Source organism: Oryctolagus cuniculus, chromosome 7 (genome assembly GCF_051225735.1).
Source record: "Oryctolagus cuniculus isolate XC-2025 breed Fujian yellow rabbit chromosome 7, ASM5122573v1, whole genome shotgun sequence".
In the NCBI taxonomy this organism is placed as follows: Eukaryota; Metazoa; Chordata; class Mammalia; order Lagomorpha; family Leporidae; genus Oryctolagus; species Oryctolagus cuniculus.
The window spans coordinates 98,050,301-98,069,266 of NC_142873.1; the positions used below are offsets into that span (position 1 = coordinate 98,050,301).

The window sequence follows — 18,966 nt, forward strand, 5'->3', positions numbered from 1 at the left end:
ACAATTTTTTAAAAATTATATTTACTGATTTTCACTTCCCATCATCTTTCTTCTGCCCAATCTTCTACACAGACAATACTGGCTAGAAGAAACCTAGTTCTCTAAAAAGAAAGAAAGAAAGAAAAAAAAAAGAAACAAAGAGTTCATAATGGCAACCACCGTCCCCCTCCCAACATCCCTGATAAACAGTAAATTGTTCTTGGATGGTTTCTTAGACTTTCCTTCTTATTCTTCAATGTATTTTTATTTTCATCTGAGCTGTCCAATAATGATAACTAAAAGCATTATCACGGAGAACAGATAATTATAAAACAAAATACTCTTCGTTCTGTCACTTTTGGCATTATTTTAAAAGACAAAAATGGCTTAGAGGATGTGTATGATTGTCTTTGGGGGTAGAGGGAGAGCAAAGGGAAAGAAAGAAGCAAAATGAGAATAGAATTATCAAAAAAAACAATGAAAGAAAGCAAACGCTGCCTTGGAACTGTGTTTGGCCAAATTACAACTCTCATTGTTATTATTGTAAATATTTTATTTTTCCTTCAAATCAAAGTTTATGGCAAAGAATATCTGAAATGTTCAAATTATCCATCCACACAATTAAACATTGCTCAAAATGATAAGAATATTGTTCTTAAATTTAGTATTTATGACTAATAATTCCACTTGCATTTTGACTAATAGATTTTTTTGTGGTTTTATTTATTTATTTTGAGAGGTGGAGTTACAGAGAGAGGGAGAGACAGAGAAAGGTCTTCCATCCATTGGTTCACTCTCTAAATGGTTGCAAACAGCTAGAGTTGGGCTAATCCGAAGCCAGGAGCCAGTACCTTCTTCTCAGTCTCCCATGTCAGTGCATCTTCCACTGCTTTCCCAGGCCACAGCAGACAGCTGAATTGGAAGAGGAGCAGCCAGGACTCGAACAGATGCCCATATGGGATGCCAGTCCCACAGCAGAGGCTTAGGCTACTGCACCACAGTGCCGGCTTGACTAACAGGTTTTAAAGAGCCAGCTTTTATATCTTGTGTCTGATGATCTGAATTTTAAAATGCAGTGACTTGACTTGGTTCCACAAGAACTTTTCAGGTATAACAATGAGTTTCTAAGTTTTTTCATTAACATATCAGCATCATTAAGGTTATAAATCAACTTTTAAGAAAAGTTAATAAAAATTCTGTGAGATTCCAGTTTGATAATTGCTCAAATACTTGATGCCTGCCTCTCCTTGTTAAATAAGGAATAAAGTTTAAAAATAGCAGTTTAAAAAGTTTGTTCCTGGGCCGGCGCCGCGGCTCACTAGGCTAATCCTCCGCCTAGCGGCGCCGGCACACCAGGTTCTAGTCCCGGTCGGGGCGCCGGATTCTGTCCCGGTTGCCCCTCTTCCAGGCCAGCCCTCTGCTGTGGCCAGGGAGTGCAGTGGAGGATGGCCCAGGTGCTTGGGCCCTGCACCCCATGGGAGACCAGGAAAAGCACCTGGCTCCTGGCTCCTGCCATCGGATCAGCGCGGTGCGCCGGCCGCAGCGCGCCAGCCGCAGCGCGCCGGCCGCGGTGGCCATTGGAGGGTGAACCAAGGGCAAAGGAAGACCTTTCTCTCTGTCTCTCTCTCTCACTGTCCACTCTGCCTGTCAAAAAAAAAAAAAAAAAAAAAGTTTGTTCCCGAATCTAAAGAAGGTACCATCCAGATTTGCTACATAAAAAAGCATATTAGAGAAAGAAATCATGAGCTATGGTGAGTTTATTTCTCATAAAAACAAAGGTAAACTTATAGAAGTTAAAAAAGAGATAATCTGGGATCTCAAAGATTAGAAGCCAGAGGCCGGGAGCAGGGCAAACTGAGGGAGGAAGGGAGAGGAGCAGAAAAACTGTCCTGTGACAGCCCTTTCATTTTCAGGATTTTGTACTGTTGCCAAAACTCAAGAAAAGCCAGGATGACAACCCCAAACAGCAGTCAACTGAAACAGAAAAGGGTGTTCCCCTGACTTAGCAGGGGCTCCTCCCTAAGAAAGAAGATGGCAATGCCAAGAGTGAGGCTCTGGCCAACCTTGGTAGCTTCTACAGCCATTGGAAAGTTACACACAAAATTTTGCTTTTACTAAGAGGGTTTAAAGCCCTACCCTCCTTTCCTTCTTCCCCCATCTCGTGGGTCACTGAGCTGGGATTGGTAAATTCCTCAGCTTAACACATATGAGAAAGACCTGCATCCAGCTGGAATTTAAGAGCATTCAAGATGCTAACCAGCAGTTACAAAAGTAACAATTCTCACTTTTACATAGATATCAATCTTTTTCCTATGATCAATATATGGAAAAAAGGATTAATAAAATTTATTAGGGTGGTTTATCAGATAGTGTTCTCCACACGCCTGTATTTTTCTAGCAACACAAAGTAAAAATTGAATCCATTTTGCATGATAGCAGTGCAATAACACTAGAAATTATTCACAAAATAAAATTACTTTTCACACAAAAAAATAAATAAAACCTACAAGCAGGTTTCTAAATAATTATTGGGTCTTAAGAAAAAACAGTCAACTCTCTAGATAATTAATCATGTAATTATTGAAACCAGAAGTTATTTTTTGTTTTTTTCAAAGTATATCCTCAAAGTATAACAACAAACTACTTGCTAGTAAACAAGAAATGAACAGTACCTGTAATCAGACTTTAGGAATATGTAGAAAGGGAAAACATAAGATAAACAGACTGGATAAAGATATTACGATGGGGCAGGTATTTGGTGCAGCAGGTAAAATGTTACTTGTAATTCCCACAACCCAGATAAGTCCTTGAGTTCAAGTCTTGGTTCTGCTTCTGATACAGTTTCTTGCTGATGTGTACCCTAGGAGGGAGCAGATGATGGCTCAAGTAGTTGGGTTCCTGCCACCCGCGTGGGAAATGCAGATTGAGTTCCTCACTCCTGGCTTCAGCCTGGCCCAACTCTGTCTGGATTGCAGGATTTGGGGGCTGGAGCAGCAGATAGACAATCTCTCTCTCTCTGTGTCTCTCTGCATTTTGAATAGATAAATAATTCTAAAGAATAATTACGATAAGTGGGAATTTACTCCAAATATTTGAATAGATGATTAAATATAAATATGCTTGCAATTTTGTCAGCTTAAATTCCAAGTTTAATGTAGAATGTCTCCAGATATTTAACAGTATTTTGGCATTTGAAAACAATTTTAATTAACTTGGAAAAAATAGTGGTAATAAAAAAATTCTTGATAGCAGCAGCAGCAACACGCTCGAGCAAAGGAAAACTGAAACTCAGAAAAATTTACAACATGTATACAACAAAGGATTTATAATACATAAAGAATTATTACAAATCAATAAGGCAAACATCATGGCAATAGAAGTATATAGCAGGAAATTCACAAAAGGAAATCTTAACCACTACTACCAAAAGCCTACCCTATTCTTGTCATCATTTTCAATTATTAAATTATCAAATATGGAAAGAATGGGTGGAAATTGTGACATTGTTGGCACAGTGCAGAGGCAAAAAGCCTTGTAATCATTATAGATGAAGTTAATTGATTCTCTTTTTGGAAAATATTTAGAAACATATCAAAGGCTTCTGAAAAATCAGTGAGTTTTGACTTCATAATTCCAATCAGAAGAATGTATCCGAAGGATATAGTTAGAAACATATGCAAAAAAATGATGGTTAACTGGTATATAAAAATAGCTTCATAATCACAAAGGAATAGAAACAATTCAATATCCAACAATAAGCAGTTGGTTAGCCAAATATTAGCCAGAATTTATTAGAACATTTTATTGAAGAATCTTTAATGCTATAGGGAAGTAGTCACAAATAGTACTAAATTAAGAAAATAGAATTTGAAATGCTGTCCACAGTAAGGGTAAAAAAACACTTAGAAGTCCACCAAAAGGTTAACAATAGTTTTCTCTCAGTGATGAAATTGTGGGAAATTTTTGTTTTTTTCTTTCTGCTTTTAATATTCCCAAACTTCAGAAAATGATCATATACTATTTTGATATTTACAGATTATACAATACATAAAGGTTTTTTAAAAAATATTTTATTGTCTTAGTTTAACAAAAAGCTAAGGATGTAATATAAGGCTATCTTGGTATTTTGAAAAAAACATGTTAAAGTCTCCTATATCACTTGAGTGGAAACAAGTACTTTTCTGAGAAATTCTCCATACAAGACTATTCAATTTTGGTATTAATTCTGTGAGAACTGGTAACTATCTTTGCTTTAGTGGTCACCTTGATAGAGAGGTGAAGGACAAGAGTCTTCAGGGCTGAAGGGCTAAATAGATGGAGCCACGTTGCTGACATGGGAGTCCCGGCATTCACAGTCCTCTTTGACCACTTGTGGAGAACAGTCGAGATTAGACACCAGCCAAGCTTTTGCTTTTAAGTTTCAGCTTCAGAAGAGCATCAGAGAAAAAAATAACCAAATGAAACCTTTCGTGGTCTCACATCTAGTAAATCCTTGATACTTGAGCCAGGGTCCCGAACACCTGACTGTACAGGTTCTCCCTGCTTCCAAAGCCTAGACCTCCAGGGGCAAGCCAGCAGACATGGGCGAGTGGTGATTGCAGTCTAGACACAGAGGGACTACATGCTTCACCATCAGTTCTGAGTGGTTGTGATTTTTCAGGCTGTGCTAGCATTGTTTGTCGTCTTAGAATAGTCTTTTGGTTCAAAAACTTATATTGGTTAATTATTACTTATTATTATCATTATTCTTAATATTATAAACCAGATCTCTTTTTATAGCCTGTGGACTACTTGGAAGAGATCTAGATGTCTTGTTAACATTAGTGAAACAAAACTTCATGTAATTGCTACTAAATTAGACTTGTTACCTTCCCCTCTGGTTCTGCTATCCTTGTTATTTCCAATATTTGATCAACCAAATAAATTTATATGCAAAGACCTAAAACTGCTTATCTAAGCTCTTTAAATATATAATGTTAGCATGAACGTAGTGGGTAACATGATATTTAACCTATATGTACCATGTTTATAAAATTTCTAAACCAAAGATTGACCTGATAACAAATCCTGCTATCACAAAATTGTCATCTTTAAATTATTTTATTGTAAAAGAAGTTTTGTTTTCTATATTGGATTAATAAAGAAAGCTAATGTTCAAAATCTTTGAAAAGTGAATACATTGGAACTGAATGGCGCTCCTCTTTTCATTCCCACATTTATCCTCATAAGATTAATCTAGTTGTCACCATTTCTTCCCAACACCCAGTTGAGGCAGATATCTCACTATTTGTTTCCAAACAAAGGGATCAGTAAATATTACCCCTTAGTAAGTAATCTTAAACTAAGCCAGAGACTACATTCTAGTTAGGCATTATAGTTATGTTTTTCTCAAGGTATAGTTATTGTGTCAGCAGTACATATCAGAAAATAATGGGAGGACAGAGGAAGGAAGGGTGGGTATGACGGAGTGAAGGAAGGAAGTCAGGGCGGGAATAAAAGAAGAGACAGCAATGAAGTTTTGAAGAAATCATGTTCTAATTCTGAAAGGCATTTCTAGGTCTAATAGTTGAGTGCACTTTTGTTAACCAGAGGGGAGCCAGGTGGAAGATGACAGGGTTTTAGAACATGGCTCATCAGATGATAAGCAAGACAGGGGATTTTTTTTTTAACTTTTATTTAATGAATATAAATTTCCAAAGTACGGCTTATGGATTACAATGGCTTCCCCCCCATAACGTCCCTCCCACCCACAACCCTCCCTTTTCCCATTCCCTCTCCCCTTCCATTCACATAGGATTCATTTTCAATTCTCTTTATATACAGAAGATCAGTTTAGCATACATTAAGTAAAGATTTCAGCAGTTTGCTCCCACACAGAAACATAAAGTGAAAAATAATAGATGGTTTTTTAAATGATGATGAAATCAGATCAGACCTATTGTCATGTTTAATCCCAGTGAGAGTCAAGTTGGGAATTGCTAATTTCTTCTTATTTTTTTTTTAACAGAAGATCAGTTTAGTATACATTAAGTAAAGATTTCAACAGTTTGCACCCCCATAGAAACACAAAGTGAAATATACTGTTTGAGTACTCGTTATAGCATTAAGCCTCAATGTACAGCACATTAAGGACAGAGATCCTACATGAGGAGTAAGTGCACAGTGACTCCTGTTGTTGACTTTACCAATTGACACTCCTGTTTATGGCATCAGTAATCTCCCTATGCACCAGTCAGGAGTTTCCAAGGCTATGGAAGCCCCTTGAGTTCTCTGACTCTTATCTTGTTTAGACAGGTCATAGTCAAAGTGGAATTTCTCTCCTCCCTTCAGAGAAAGGTACCTCCTTCTTTGAAGACCTGTTCTTTCCACTGGGATCTCACTCACAGAGATCTTTCATTTAGGTTTTTTTTTTTTTTTTTTTTTTTTTTTTTTTTTTGCCAGAGTGTCTTGGCTTTCCATGCCTGAAATGCTCTCATGGGCTTTTCAGCTGGATCCGAATGCCTTTAGGGCTGATTCTGAGGCCAGAGTGCTGTTTAGGACATCCGCCATTCTATGAGTCTGCTGAGTATCTCGCTTCCCATGTTGGATCACTCTCCCCTTTATTTATTCTGTCGGTTAGTATTAGCAGGTACTAGACTTGTTTATGTGCTCCCTTTGACTCTTAGTCCTTTCATTATGATCAATTGTGAACTGAAATTGATCACTTGGACTAGTGAGATGGCATTGGTACATGCCACCTTGATGGGATTAAATTGGAGTCCCCTGGTATGTTTCTAACTCTACCATTTGGGGCAAGTCAGCTTGAGCATGTCCCAAATTGTACATCTCTTCCCTCTCTTATCCCCACTCTTATTTTTAACAGGGATCACATTTCAGTTAAATTTCAACACTTAAGAATAACTGTGTATTAATTACAGAATTAAACCTGTCATATTAAGTAGAACAGACAAAAAAAAAAAAACTACTAAGAGGGATAATGTATTAAGTTGTTCATTAACAGTCAGGGCAAGGGCTGATCAAGTCACCGTTTCTCCTAGTGTCGATTTCACTTCAACAGGTTTCCTTTTTGGTGTTCAGTCAGTTGTCACCGATCAGGGCGAACATATGGTATTTGTCCCTTTGGGACTGGCTTATTTCACTCAGCATGATGTGTTCCAGATTCCTCCATTTTGTTGCAAATGACTGGATTTCGTTGTTTCTTACTGCGGTATAGTATTCTAAAGAGTACATATCCCATAATTTCTTTATCCAGTCTATCGTTGATGGGCATTTAGGTTGGTTCCAGGTCTTGGCTATTGTGAATTGTGCTGCAATAAACATGAGGGTGCAGACCGCTTTTTTGTTTGCCAATTTCATTTCCTTTGGGTAAATTCCAAGGAGTGGGATGGCTGGGTCGAACGGTAGGGTTATCTTCAGGTTTCTGAGGAATCTCCAGACTGACTTCCATAGTGGCTTGACCAGTTTGCATTCCCACCAACAGGGGGTTAGTAAGACAGGGGATTTTGAGAAATGTAAGCAATTGACTGTAGTTTTGCCTAGAATCACAACACATTGGGTGAGGACACTTATAATAGAAATGCTCATCATCATCATCGTCGTCATCACTGTTATATATTAAGTGTATAGGACCTGCAATAAGAAGATGAGCATGCTCTGAATATATTCTTTTACTCAAGAACCATTGAGCAAATATCTTTCTGACTGATGAGTAAACTGAGGCTTGGGCTTAAAAACCAAAGCTCTTGAGGTGACATAGTCATTATAGAATATGGAAGTGGAACTTTGTGATCCAGAAGTACTTGTTAGTAACCAGCTACAGATGACAGGAATTTCTACAATAGCTTTTACTGTCAAATTTATGGGAATCATGTAATGTCTCTTTTTTTGCTTCTGTCCACATGGAGTGGTTATCGGGGTCAAATCACTAAAATATACTAATGGATGAAGTGCTAATCACTTAGTCAACTTTGAAAGTTTTAGCAATTTAAGAGAGCAGTAATGATTGGTGTCATAAAAGCTGTAACATATTTCTAGAAAGGAAAAGCCAACTAAACTGCTTTTTCAATCATGCCATTGCATGTGCACTTTACAGACTATCACCGCTTCTGGCTGTTGTCTATTTATAAATACAAGTAATTCTTTGCATGGATTTCTTTACTTCATGATCTTCTGTGTGTTGTGTTTTCCTTTTAAAATCATAGCTTGGTAGTTGTTTAATCCAATAGATTTTACAAACAAGTTTACATTTTAATGTGTGCATGTTTTTAAATTGACCCCACTTGCTTAAGTTATGTGAAATAGGTTGGCAACGTTCCTGTGACCTGTTTTTATACCTTTTGATATTTTATATAATCTCCAATCAGTTGGACAGATAATAACTGAAGACTTGGCACCAGGCTACCACTGCCACTATGACGCCGAGTCTGGTGTTAGCAGTGCAGATGAGCCGGGGAAGCCCTTGAGGAAGCCGAAGATTGACACAGGTGGAGGTAAGGGCACATCATTACCTAGGACAGACCTTCAGAAATCCCCTGTAAAAGACAGCCCATTTGCATCTTTCATCTTCCTATCCTTTGCCACATTCTTTTTCTTTGTAACTAATGAATGTGATGGCAGCAACTGGTTGGGAGGCCTAAAGCGGAGCTTTGAAAATGACATCAGATATGAATGTTATTATTCTTTTTTGAATACACCGGTGCCTAAGATGAAGAGAAAAGGACTTTGGGTTATAAAATACTGGTAGAGATTTTCAAATCAGCTGTTTTTCATACTCTGTCTCCCAGTTAGTTGACCAGCTGAATTTGCCTTAACTGACTCAGGTGGAGACACCCGAAAGCCAAGGCATATTTCACAATGATTCATTTGAACTTATTTTTTTTAATTAGGAAATAATTCATTGCCATCAGTATACGACCTGGCTCTTGGTGACAAGCATTCCATCTGCAAAAGTGCCAATTAGGGTGATTCAACAGACCGTGACTCATTCATATGTAGTCCGACTTCCTATGTCCTTGAAATCAGGTTTTCCTATATTTAGTTAATACCTTTCTAAAAACTTTCTGACATGAATACATTTAGGCATAACGGTTCTAAGGGTACTTGCTTTATTCATCACATGGTAGCATTACTCCCATCTCCAATTTTTAATGATAGTCATCAATTTGAAATTTCATACTACTTTGAAGTAAACAACTTACCCAGCCAGTGTTGGGGATATTGGCAGAGTACACAATACACCTGGGTCAGAGAAAAAAGAGCTTTATTACTCACAGCAAATAGCGGTAGCCACAGTAACTATATGCATACTGAATCCCTGAGTTTGGGTTCTCCCTGGGCTGCACGAAGAGGGCCAGGTGACACTTGCATGTGAAAATGGGCTGAACTGCAGATCAGGCACCCTAAGCTTAGAAAACCTGTCTTTTATAATGGGTATTCAACTAGAAGAATTCTGGTGTACCTCCCCCAACTTTATTCTGCAATACAGGCTTAGTAGTTATTATTGATCAAATCAAATTCAAGTAGGAAAATCTGGTAAGTCATAATCAGTGGGGAGAAAGTAGAGGGAAGATTCGTTCTGGCTTTCTGTAAGCTGGGCGTTGTGCTAAGCATTTTCCATAAACTATCCCGTCTGCTATCACAGGGATTCTGTGATTCAAGCATGGCTGTTCTCATTTTACAGATATGAAAATGAAGGCTTAGAGAGCTGTTATTTCCCAAAGTCATACAGCTAGTAAGTGTCAGGGCTGGCATTCTCACCCAGAGCTGTCTGACTCCCAGCTACAGACTCATCCTACTAAATCAAATTGCCCTGTTTATGAATATTTCTTGCTCTCCTGAATGAAATATTTTTTTTCAAAAGCCCATGTGGTTACCATCAAATCACATATGCCATGTTTTTGCACTGATTATTTCCCGGGAAGGTTTCAATTACTTCCTCTCTTTCTTCAAGAATGTCATGGTGGACGCCTCTGTGGTGTGTATGTTCACTTAATAGCTCAGTTGGATGCCATTAGCACTTTCTCTCCTAGAATTTAGGCACAATATATTATTACATGGTAGGCAGGCAATTCTATTCCCCTGTTTTCCTGAATGTTCTTTAATTAATCCATAAATTTAGAGGCCAGCACAGAAACACAGAGGACTTTATTTAAATATTTTCATAACTGACTTTTTAGTAAACTTTCATTCAGGAATTTGTATAGCAAGATATACTGCCAAAGAAACTTGACACACATTTTCATTGTTTTAATTTAATTTTGCTTTAAATCCAGTAATTGTAAAGAAATAGAATGTACTATATTTTCTCAGGCGAAGAGGCTACACATTCTCTGAGTAAACTCTTGTTCTACATTTCCCTTTGGAACTTTTAGGTACAATTTAGGAAATAACCACTATGATACACTGAGGAACACCTATAAAAATCCATCTCAGTCCCATTGATAGACCTGAAATTTCTATTTTACTTCTTTGAAAGAAGACATCAAAAGTTACTTTCCAAATACATTTTTTTTTTTTTGACAGGCAGAGTGGACAGTGAGAGAGAGAGACAGAGAGATCCAAATACATTTTTAAAGGAAATATAATACCAGCGATTATTGCTTTACCTCAGAATGGTTTACCATAGTAGCTAGTAGGAGCCTGAGGCAACAAAATTAAGGCTAGCCATATTTTGTGTTGGGAGAGCTAGTGAGCAGTCATGCATGGGTGTAAGGAGAGGGAAGAAGTAAGATCAGAACTTCTAATAGATTGTTGGTTATGGTGCTGGTGGTAAGATAGCTAGCCAAAAAAGGCAAGCATGTGAAAAATGTCAGAAAAACTCACTGGCTTACTTTCTAATGTACATAATTGAGAAGTGGAAGCTCTGGTATGGTAACTTATTTTATAGCATATAGTCCAGTATCTTTCTGCAGATGGAAAATTTAAACACTTCGGTATTTGGCAGGACTTGCCTTTAATTAGTTGGCTTGGATCATTCAAAAACACATGTCTTTGTTAAATAATAGTAATCCATTTGAAGCCTTTAAAAATATGTATCAAAGGTATATTTATTGAAGAATGATAGTCAATACACTCAGATTTGCTGAGGAATTATGGATGAGACCTTATGACTTACTTCTAGAAAGTTGTTTATGTTGAAAATTGTCCCAGACTACAAAGCCTTGTCTTGTTCTGTGATCCTGTTTTGCCAAAGGCAAATCAGTTTCTGAATGTAGATGGGAGATACACTGACCTGTAACACAAATTGGTGTCTTTAGTAAAAAGTCTTACCTTGAGCTAGCTACAAAGGATTTTGATGACTAAATATAGATATAGTAGCTTTAAAATAAGGAGTAAAGTATGATACAATGATCAGTGTACACTATGATTGTGTTGGTAAATGACCACATGAGGGGCAGAAACATTGACAGAAAAGAATATTATGGTACTATAGGCCATAATGATTTCTAAAAAGATGACATATTATTTTTCTTATTGTGTAATTTTCCTAAAAGTTCTTCAAATGAAATTAGGAAGTTTGTTTTTGTGTGTGAGAGAAAGAGGGAAAGAAAAATATTTTTTTTTATTCTAAGACATGAGGCAATGAGATTTTTTTGTTTGCTTATTTTCAGTATTTTTGATGTCCAACTTTAATCAGGGTGTCCATTAGATTTGAAAGCATTGATTTTCATAATGAAAAGCCACTGTTAAAACAGTGTTTGCTATAATTGATGTCATCATATAACCAAGAAAATGTTATAATTTTCAACTTCCCTTGACATCATATATGAAATCTCTTATCAATAAGTATTATACAGGATGGTATATAGTATCTCTTTGTCCACATTCATTAAAGTAACCTTGTTTTCTAACTTTACTTTTATAGCACAAAAGAATAATTTAGTGGTGGAGGAAAGGGTAGCACTCAACTCAAATATGGAAACCAAGCAAGCTGCACAGGAAACATATGTACTGGAGAAGAAAGAAGCTACAGAGGAAGATGAAGCCGCCCAACACGGGGATGCTGACACAGAGGAGAAAGAAGGGGGTGCAGTACCCAGGGCAAAAGCAGCGATGACTCAGGTCCCTGCAGGGGAGTGGAAGCCAACAGCAGAGCGGCCCACATTAGACAAAGTCACAGAAAAAAGGGAGACACCTGCAGGTAAAGGCAGTGGGGCAGGGACAGGCACAGGAGACGGAAGTCCAGGCCAACGGGGGCTCAGCCCCACAGGAAAAGCAGCAGTAGGGGGTTCTGTGGCTCTGAGCGAAGCGGAGGGTCCTGAAGAGCCGGCCTGCACAGGAACAGTGCCTGAGCCAGAACACGCAGTGTCCGCAGGGAAACAAACTGTGCAGCGGGCGGGGCTTGCAAACAAGGCCGTGGCTCTGAGCTCCGGGTGTTTTCAGGGGGCAGCAGCCGAGAGAGAAGCAGGGACGCTGGAAAAGGAAGGAGAGGCTGACGGGGAGGCAGCCTTGAGCGAGGCAGGGTCCCCAAAGCCAGACGTGGACCAAAATGAAGAGGACGCATCCACAGATCCAGAGACCATGGGGCCGGTGGGAGACGTGGCCTCCGAGGCCGGGGGTAGCTCTGAAGAGGCAGTGGCTGGGGGAGAGGAACAGGCTGAAGAGAGGAAGGGGCTGATGCGGGCAGAAACCCCCTTGAGCTCCTCCAGAGGCGAGGCCGAGGCAAGCTGCGGGGCCGTTTCCGAGGACATTTCTGAAGCCCTCAGTAAGCAAGAACAGGTTCTGATGGAGGCCGAATCAGACGCGGGAGAGGGCCGGAAAGACGCGCTGTGCCCTGCCGCAGTGGACGCAGCAGCAGAGAGGAGGGAAGCTGAGAGGCCAGACGCAGCTCCAGAGGGACCCGACGCGGAGCGAGCAGAGGAGCCCTGGACTAACGCACGCCCGCCAGACCCCGAGCATACACCCAACAGTGAAGAGGGGACAGCAGGGAAGGAACTCAGCGTCGAAGAGGAAGCCACAGAAGCCCCTCGAAGTGGAAGTGAACCTGATGCCAAGGCGGCGGCACCCGCGGAGGCGGCTGCATTGACCCAAGAAGAAGGGCGTCCAGAACATTCGCTGACAGAGAGAGTGGGGACCGCCAGTGAGGCAACCCCTGGATTTGAGGAGGCCCTGGAGGACTTCACAGCTCCGAGGAAAGGAGGAGCAGGGGAAGGCCTGAGCGAGGCGGGGGACACAGGGCCCAGGGAAGGAGCCGCGCCACAGGACGGGCCCCGTCGTGGCGGAGCGGGCGCGGCAGGAACGCCCAAGGGTGAGCCCGCAGGAAGGGCACAGGCGCCGCCAGAGGGGCCCGTCACGGCCCCAGGGCAGGCGGAGGAGGCTGCAGCCAAAGACCAGCACTGCCTTGCAGGGCAGGGGAAGGACGAAGCCGGGCCTCTGAAGGGGAGAGGTGCAGAAAGGGCCGTGATTGTAGCCCCGGAAGATGATCCAGAGGGAGAGCCCGTGATGGCGGGCAAATTGAGCCACGCAGAGGGCGACGAGGACCCAGAAGACGAGGAAGAGGAGAAGGAGGAGGAGGAGGAGGACGAAGAGCGCCCCCTGGGGCCAGGAGAGATGGAAGCAAGGAGCACGGTGGCTGAGGAAGATCAAAGCCAAGGGGGAGGAGCTGTCCTAACCGAGAAGAGGGAGCTGTGGGCAGATCCGCAGGGGCCCGAGCGAAAAACAGCAGGAAAGAAAGCCGCCTCCATTCCCGCTGTTGCGGGGGAGGAAACTTGGCACAAAGGGGATGAGTTGCTAGGAAAAGCAACAGCTGCAGAGAGGGCAGCGCTGGAGGAGCTGACAGTTCCATCGACGTCAACGCAGGAGGCTGAGAGCGCACCGGGACAGGATCCAAAGGCAGGGTGGGCGGCCGCGGGGGACGGCGGCCCGGCTCAGGAAGCAGGAATCCCTGAAGAGGAGAGACCGGGGTCGTGGCCCGAGGGACCATCAGCGTCCAGAGCCCAGAATCTACGGGCGGTGGCAACACCTCCTGCGAAGCCCAGTGTCCCTGGAACGCAACAAACGCAAGAGCAGGTGGTGCACCATGACAGTGAGCCTGCAGAGAGTTCTTTCAACAACGTGAAGGCCTAGGCGACTTCCTGGCCCGCGGTGAGTTTAAGCCTGGTTCTAGGAGGACTGAATTGAAACTCCACTGTGAATGTTCTCTATTGAGGCCGACTTTCCCTTTCGTGGGTGTCTGTGTACACACCTACTCCCAGGGTGCTATGACGGCCTGCCTGGCCCTCGCCCTGCTGGAGAGGGGTTGGGGAAGATGGAGGAGGCACCCAGGGGATCCCAGGGACCCACCTCTTTCCCTCTGTGGTTCCGAGTCACTGCCCAGTCCTTACAAGCACAACTCCCTGAAATAGTGAGATCTGTGTCTCCCAGACAGGACTCCCAAGGCGAAATGTTTATGGAAGAGAATGTGCAAGGGATAGACCACAGAAGAATCAAACTTACTCCAGAATCCATTTCCACTTCAGTGCTTTAAAGAATCAAAGCAGGTTTTTTTTTTCTGTGATCATTTGCCTTTAAATGGGCTCTGTGACTTCATTTATGCAGTTTTAGGTTTCATATAAACAATTTTTGCATATTCAAAATATAAGACATTTTTTATACATGTCAAACTGATCTATAAATATTGGGAGGGTGGAACTAACAAGAGAATTTATTGCATAGCTTGGTCTTTCCTTGCTGCCCTTACCTCCTTAGTGCCCAGATTCCTCTATTTTGAGTGGTTATATCCATATCACTAGCTGCCTTCTTATTTTTCAGGAAATTTTCAAGATGCCTTCTGGAAGACCTAAAGAGCAGGAAATGATTCACCCAGTTGTCTCCCCTGGACGTCAGATGTTATTGTTTGGAAAATTTCTTCCTCAACACTGTGCTTGTCCAACATGTTTTCCAGTATGTCAGCGCCGGTCAGTAGCTCAATAAGCCCTGTGACAGCTCCAGCACATCCATAAGCCCCTTCGAAGGAGTAGTGGTTCCTAACGCAGAGCTAACTGTGAGGATCTTCCATGTTCTACACAGCTAATCTGAATATAGTCAAACCAAAATAGTGGCTTTAAAGTGTTTGACTTTTACCAGATATCATTGAAAGCCCAGGCCTGATACCCAGGATCCAAAATTTGCTTTTAATTTTATAATCAAATCTTAGTCTCAGTTTCATACATGGGGATTTTATGTAAAGTCTGTGTTGGGGCTGTTGTTGCAGCACAGTGGGTTAAGCCTCCACTTATAATGCCCACATCCCATAGGGGAGTGCTGGTTTGAGTCCTGGCTGCTCAACTCTGAGCCACCTCCCTGCTAATTCACCTGGGAAAGCAGCAGAAGATGGTGCAAACCCTTGGGACCCTGCCACCCAAATGGGAGACATGGAGGCGATCAGGGCCCCTGGCTTCAGCCTAGCTCAGCCCTAACTGCATGTGGGGTTCTTTCTCCCTCTCTCATTCTCTTTTTCCCTGTCACTCTGCCTTTCAAATAAGTAAAATCATCAATCCAACAAAACAAAACAAAGCAAAAAAAAAAAAAAAATCCCAAAACTGTGGCTTGAGACTTTAATGACTTGGTCTGTAAAAGGGAGCTCCCAAAGGTCCTTCCAGGTATATACAAGACTGAACATTGCTCCAGATCCCTAAGTCCATCCAGAATGGATTCGGGGATGTGCCTATTCACTTACATTTGTATCTATCCACTCTTTCTATTTATGCCAGGAGGGCAATTTAAAGTGGAAATCTTATTCCAAAATGTTCTTCATTTTATGTGCATTGCTGTAGTTGTGCTTTCTGAGGTAAAAGAATAGCCTGTAGCATTTCATCTCTAGGGTCTTATTTTTAGGAGTACTCAAATTTAAAGCAAAGTAGTAAATAATTTAGCTCAGTGGTGATGAGGATAATAATGATTGCAGATAACTTAGTGCATCAGCATATGGTCCAACATTCCACTCTTTAGTTGATGTCATTCAATGGAAAGGAAAGGCGGGTTAGGTTAGTGTGCTGCTCATCTTCCTGAGTTCTGTTATTTCAAACCTGTGAACTAAACCTGCAGCCCATTATAAATCAACAGTCATGTTGCTCTCTCAGTTACCCCCTGATATTATTTTCCAATGGTGTATCAGTGTGATGCCTCGAGGTTTTGTTTCCTTGAAGATATCTATATGACACTGCCCCCCAAAGGGCACCTTTTTTTTTTTTTTTTTTTTTTTTTGGCGAGGAAGTGAAAGAGAATGTCCTAAAGCAAATTCTATGGCCAGACTCCACATAATACTTGTATGGACACTTTCATAAGTAAATCAACCCCTGGCTGACCTCAGAGATACAGATTTAATTAGTTTTAGATAAAACTACATGTAAGTTGTTAGTTTTTTTCAACTCTTCATTTGATTCTATTATGTGACCAAAATTGGAACCTGCTACGGTAAACCATCCAAGCTGGCTGCTCTACCATCTATGTCCTTAGTGACCAGGTCATTGTAGGTGTTTTCCATTTTAATGAATAACTGAGTCATTTGATAATCTGAACTGGATAATGGACAGATATTGCACTGGTCCCTTGATCAGGAGCACCAGCATCAAACTTGTCCCTAACATCGTCTCATATCTATTAAATGCAAAACTCTGGGTGAGACCTGGTTATTGGTGTTTTAACAAGCACTCCGGGAATCCTGATGTACACTAAAGTCCGGAAATTGCTATCATTGACTACAGTGTACTGAAGATTAGTCTCCATTGGAAAACAGATGGCAGAAGCACTGTGATTCTTCCTTCCCTCCCTCCCTCCCTCCTTCTTTCCTTCCTCCCTCTCTCCTTCCCTCCCTCTCTCTCTTTCTTTCTTTCTTCCTTTCTCTCTCTCTCTTTCTTTCTTTCTCTGGAAAATGGTAATCAATACTCATTATTTATAGTACCTCTGCCCCACCTCCACTGAGAGATGAGTGTGCTACTCACTTCACTTCATAGATCTCCATCATTGGACTTATGTTTTATGAGTGGATTTCACCTGCATTATATCCAACTTCTGAGCTACATAACTGTGGAGCTCTATGGTATTTGTTCTCTGATTTCAAGCTTGATGCTGCAGAGCACTTTGGAAACAAAGTCCTTGTGGGAAAAACTGTAAATGTGTTAATTCCATTGACAAATAGTTTTGTATAATGTGCTAAATGGAAATTGCATTGGATTATTTTTATATTTAACACATTTCATCAAAACATTCTGTAATATAATTCTTCAATCTGCATGTGGGTTTAACTGTGAAATTCAGTGTTGTGATGTTTTCATTAAGTGAATTCTTTTTCTGCAAATATTGTATTATAAAATTATTTGTACGTTCAACTGAAATGATTTTTTGTTAGTTTCTTTGTTATTATAGGCATAAATAAATCATATGTCTCTAGGTATGACATGTGAGTGGTTCTTTGTACATAAGGCAGAGTTTTATAGCATTTTTTGTTCTTTTCCTACAAAAATTGAACTCCATAGAGTAAGGAAGAGAAAATTAGTTTCACTGGGCTTTATTTTTGAGTGTATGTGTTTATACTGACTGTTCATACACATCTTTTACAGACATGGGATAATGTCAGGGAGGAACATTGTTATCACAATGTAATAGACAACTTAAGAAATAAATTTCAGTGGCATGTCTAAAATCATACTTGACCTCAGGTCTTCTGACTTAACTGACTTTTTAAAATAATAGCAAAGTAACGTAAGTAGATAATTAAGATACTACATGTGAATCTGTACATGTTTTTGTTTACTTATGAAAAGGCAAAAAAAAAAGTTATCATTAGTGTATGCTTTATTGTTGTCAGGAGAGTTATATTTCCAGCCAATGTCAATCAAAGAACAAAGTGGATCATGTAAACAATTCAAGGGAAACAGACAACCAAAGGAAATGCAGGCAGAATTGGGCTTTTTACTTGCATTCCTTGAATTAAGCTTTTTCTGTGGGTTTATAAACTCTTATGTTGTAAATTAAAAATAGAGTTCTTTAACCTTTCTAAGATCAATAATTTTCCCACAATTACTGCCCTTGGAAAATGATTGTTTGAGAAAAGAAAAGAAGCCTTAAGGAAGATTCATCTAGTAAGTGAAATATTCCAACAGGCTCAAGGACAGTTGAGAAGGGACTGCTTTTGACCTTGGGTAATATTTCCTCCCAGGCCTTTGTACCACTCGATTGTGTCATTTAAAAAAAAATATTCCCTGTCACCATGGCCAGCAGCAAGAGGTACGAGAATGGCGAGTAAATACCACTGAAATTCCTTAAAAGCTTCAAATAAACCTTTCTTTTTCTTTGTTAAATATTTTTTTCTTCCATCTAACATTATGTACTGTGACAAGAAAGCTATACTTTTCAAAATAACTGGAAACTAACTGTAAGATAAAATGCAGTATATTTGGGAATGTGCATGTTGCAATACCTTCATTTGGAAAAAGGAGGTACACAGAAAATTGGTGCCAAAATCTACCTCATTGTCAAAGATTTCCTAGTATTTAGTAAGTATCCACTAATAGCTATGTTTATATTAAGACTTTTGTGTTATGAGATAAATCTAACAGTTGTTCAGGACCTTGGGACTGATGTGACAAAATGGCCCCCTAACTGGTGTGTACCTCCAATGGAAGATGAAGCTTTCATGAGATTTGCTGGCAAAGTTAGCTTACAGATCCACAACCTCCCATATGCACTGTCTTAAAACAAAACAGACTTGGGAACTAGCCTGTAATCAAGGTCTTCCCTGTTGCCAATCCTCCGCTCTCTTTTAGAGGCCATTCTACACAGAAGAATGTGAAATTCAGCATGTAGGGATTGAAGAAGGGAATGATTTTAATGACTAGTTAACAAATCTTTCTGCTATTCAGATGGTTTTCAACAAAGCTAAATGAGGATCTGATTGAGTTGTCAGCCAAGAAACTGATAAAATATTTTTCAGTATTTTATGAGTTTGTGATTTTTGATAAATCACTCAGAAGCTGTTTAAAGAAGATCATTGCTGCACAAAATAGCAAA

At 40.4% G+C, this 18,966-nt stretch overlaps 1 protein-coding gene across 3 annotated transcripts in view; it reads left to right on the plus strand.

Annotated features, from left to right (window-relative positions):
- Positions 1-17,350, plus strand: part of ERICH3 (glutamate rich 3) — a 131,305-nt gene extending 113,955 nt beyond the window's left edge. For all 3 annotated transcript variants that reach the window (XM_008265057.5, XM_089337194.1, XM_051856358.3), the window contains 3 exons: positions 8,343-8,468; positions 11,843-14,061; positions 14,728-17,350. In XM_008265057.5, coding sequence (XP_008263279.3) covers positions 8,343-8,468; positions 11,843-14,043 — 2,327 coding nt within the window. In that variant the 3' untranslated portion in view covers positions 14,044-14,061; positions 14,728-17,350. The remainder of the gene's footprint in view (positions 1-8,342; positions 8,469-11,842; positions 14,062-14,727) is intronic.
- The last annotated feature ends 1,616 nt before the right edge of the window (positions 17,351-18,966 follow it).